The following is a 2143-nucleotide window of genomic DNA, read 5'->3' on the forward strand; positions in this document are numbered from 1 at the left end:
GTGTGTGTGTGTGTGTGTGTGTGTGTGTCCCTTTCTCTGTCCTCACCTGTCTCTGTCCTCACCTGTGTCTGTATTCACCTGTCTCTGCCCTCACCTGTCTCTGTCCTTACCTGTCTCTGCCCTCACCTGTCTTTGTATTCACCCCTCTCTGCCCTCACCTCTCTCTGCTCATCTTTCTCTGTCCTTACCTGTGTGTGTGTGTGTGTGTGTGTGTGTGTGTGTGTGTGTGTGTCTCTCTCTGTCCTCACTTCTCTCTGCTCACCTTTCTCTGTCCTTACCTGTGTCTGTATTCACCTGTCTCTGTCTACACCTGTGTCTGTATTCACCTGTCTCTGCCCTCACCTGTCTCTGTCCTTACCTTTCTCTCTCTGTCCTTACCTCTCTCTGTCCTTACCTTTGTGTCTCTCTGTCCTCACCTGTCTCTGCTCACCTTTCTCTGTCCTTACCTGCCTCTCTGTCCTTACCTCTCTCTGCTCACCTCTCTCTCTGTCCTTACCTGTCTCTGCCCTTACCTGTCTCTGTATTCACCTTTCTCTGCCCTCACCTGTCTCTGTCCTTACCTGTCTCTCTCTGTCCTTACCTCTCTCTGCTCACCTTTCTCTGTCCTTACCTGTCTCTCTGCCCTCACCTCTCTCTCTGCCCTCACCTGTCTCTGCCCTCACCTGTCTCTTTATTCACCTGTCTCTGTCCTCACCTGCCTCTGTCCTTACCTCTCTCTGCTCATCTTTCTCTGTCCTTACCTGTCTCTCTCTGTCCTTACCTCTCTCTGTCCTTACCTGTGTCTCTCTCTGTCCTCACCTCTCTGTCCTCACCTCTCTCTGCTCATCTTTCTCTGTCCTTACCTGTGTCTGTATTCACCTGTCTCTGTCCTCACCTGTCTCTGTCCCTACCTCTCTCTGTCCTCACCTGTCTCTCTGCTCACCTGTCTCTGTATTCACCTGTCTCTGCCCTCACCTCTCTCTGTCCTCACCTGTCTTTCTCCTCGTCTCTCTGCCCTCACCTGTCTCTGTCCTCACCTGTCTCTCTCCTCGTCTCTCTGCCCTCACCTGTCTGCAGTAAGCTGAAGGAGTCTGAGGAGAGGAGCAGGGAGATGGGGGAGCAGATGGAGGGTCTGAAGAAAGACATGGAGGAGAGTCGCTCCCGCTCTGACAAAGGTGAGTCCACCTGGAGCCTTCAGGGCCTCTGTTAGTCCACGTGGAGCCCTCAGGGCCTCTGTTAGTCCACCTGGAGCCCTCAGGGCCTCTGTTAGTCCACCTTGTTAGTCCAACTGGAGCCCTCAGGGCCTCTGTTAGTCCACCTTGTTAGTCCAACTGGAGCCCTCAGGGCCTCTGTTAGTCCACCTTGTTAGTCCACCTGGAGCCCTCAGGGCCTCTGTTAGTCCACCTGGAGCCCTCAGGGCCTCTGTTAGTCCACCTTGTTAGTCCACCTTGTTATCCCTCTGACAGAGACTCTGAAGCCTCAGAAACTCCTTCCTGTCCACTAACCTGGTCCCCCTTTCTGTCTCTCTGTAGGTCTGAAGCTTCCAGACTTCCAGGACTCCATCTTTGAATATTTCAACACGTCTCCTCTGGCCCCTGACCTCACCTTCAGGGTGAGTCCCTTACCTGCCGCCCGTCTCACCTGTCTGTCTGAAGGGATTTCTGTCAGACCTTGATTTGTTTAAAGGGTTCAAAGCCGACGGCGCTCGCTCTGTAAACGCTCGCTCTCACTGTGTAAACGCTCGGCCTCTTGCTCTGTAAACGCTCGCTCTCACTCTGTAAACGCTCACTCTGTAAACGCTCACTCTGTAAACGCTCGCTCTCACTGTGTAAACGCTCGGCCTCTTGCTCTGTAAACGCTCGCTCTCACTGTGTAAACGCTCGGCCTCTTGCTCTGTAAACGCTTGCTCTCACTGTGTAAACGCTCGGCCTCTTGCTCTGTAAACGCTCGCGCTCACTCTGTAAACGCTCACTCTGTAAACGCTCACTCTGTAAACGCTCGCTCTCACTGTGTAAACGCTCACTCTGTAAACGCTCGCTCTCACTGTGTAAACGCTCGGCCTCTTGCTCTGTAAACGCTCGCTCTCACTGTGTAAACGCTCGGCCTCTTGCTCTGTAAACGCTCGCTCTCACTGTGTAAACGCTCGGCCTCTTGCTCTGTAAAC

The 2143-nt window shown here is 53.4% G+C and overlaps 1 protein-coding gene across 3 annotated transcripts in view; it reads left to right on the forward strand.

Annotated features, from left to right (window-relative positions):
- Window positions 1–2143, forward strand: part of cdc42bpb (CDC42 binding protein kinase beta (DMPK-like)) — a 49021-nt gene that overhangs the window by 28196 nt on the left and 18682 nt on the right. For all 3 annotated transcript variants that reach the window (XM_046060768.1, XM_046060770.1, XM_046060769.1), the window contains one exon: window positions 1512–1591. In XM_046060768.1, coding sequence (XP_045916724.1) covers window positions 1512–1591 — 80 coding nt within the window. The remainder of the gene's footprint in view (window positions 1–1511; window positions 1592–2143) is intronic.

The sequence above is a fragment of the Micropterus dolomieu genome, linkage group LG10 (assembly GCF_021292245.1).
Source record: "Micropterus dolomieu isolate WLL.071019.BEF.003 ecotype Adirondacks linkage group LG10, ASM2129224v1, whole genome shotgun sequence".
In the NCBI taxonomy this organism is placed as follows: domain Eukaryota; kingdom Metazoa; phylum Chordata; class Actinopteri; order Centrarchiformes; family Centrarchidae; genus Micropterus; species Micropterus dolomieu.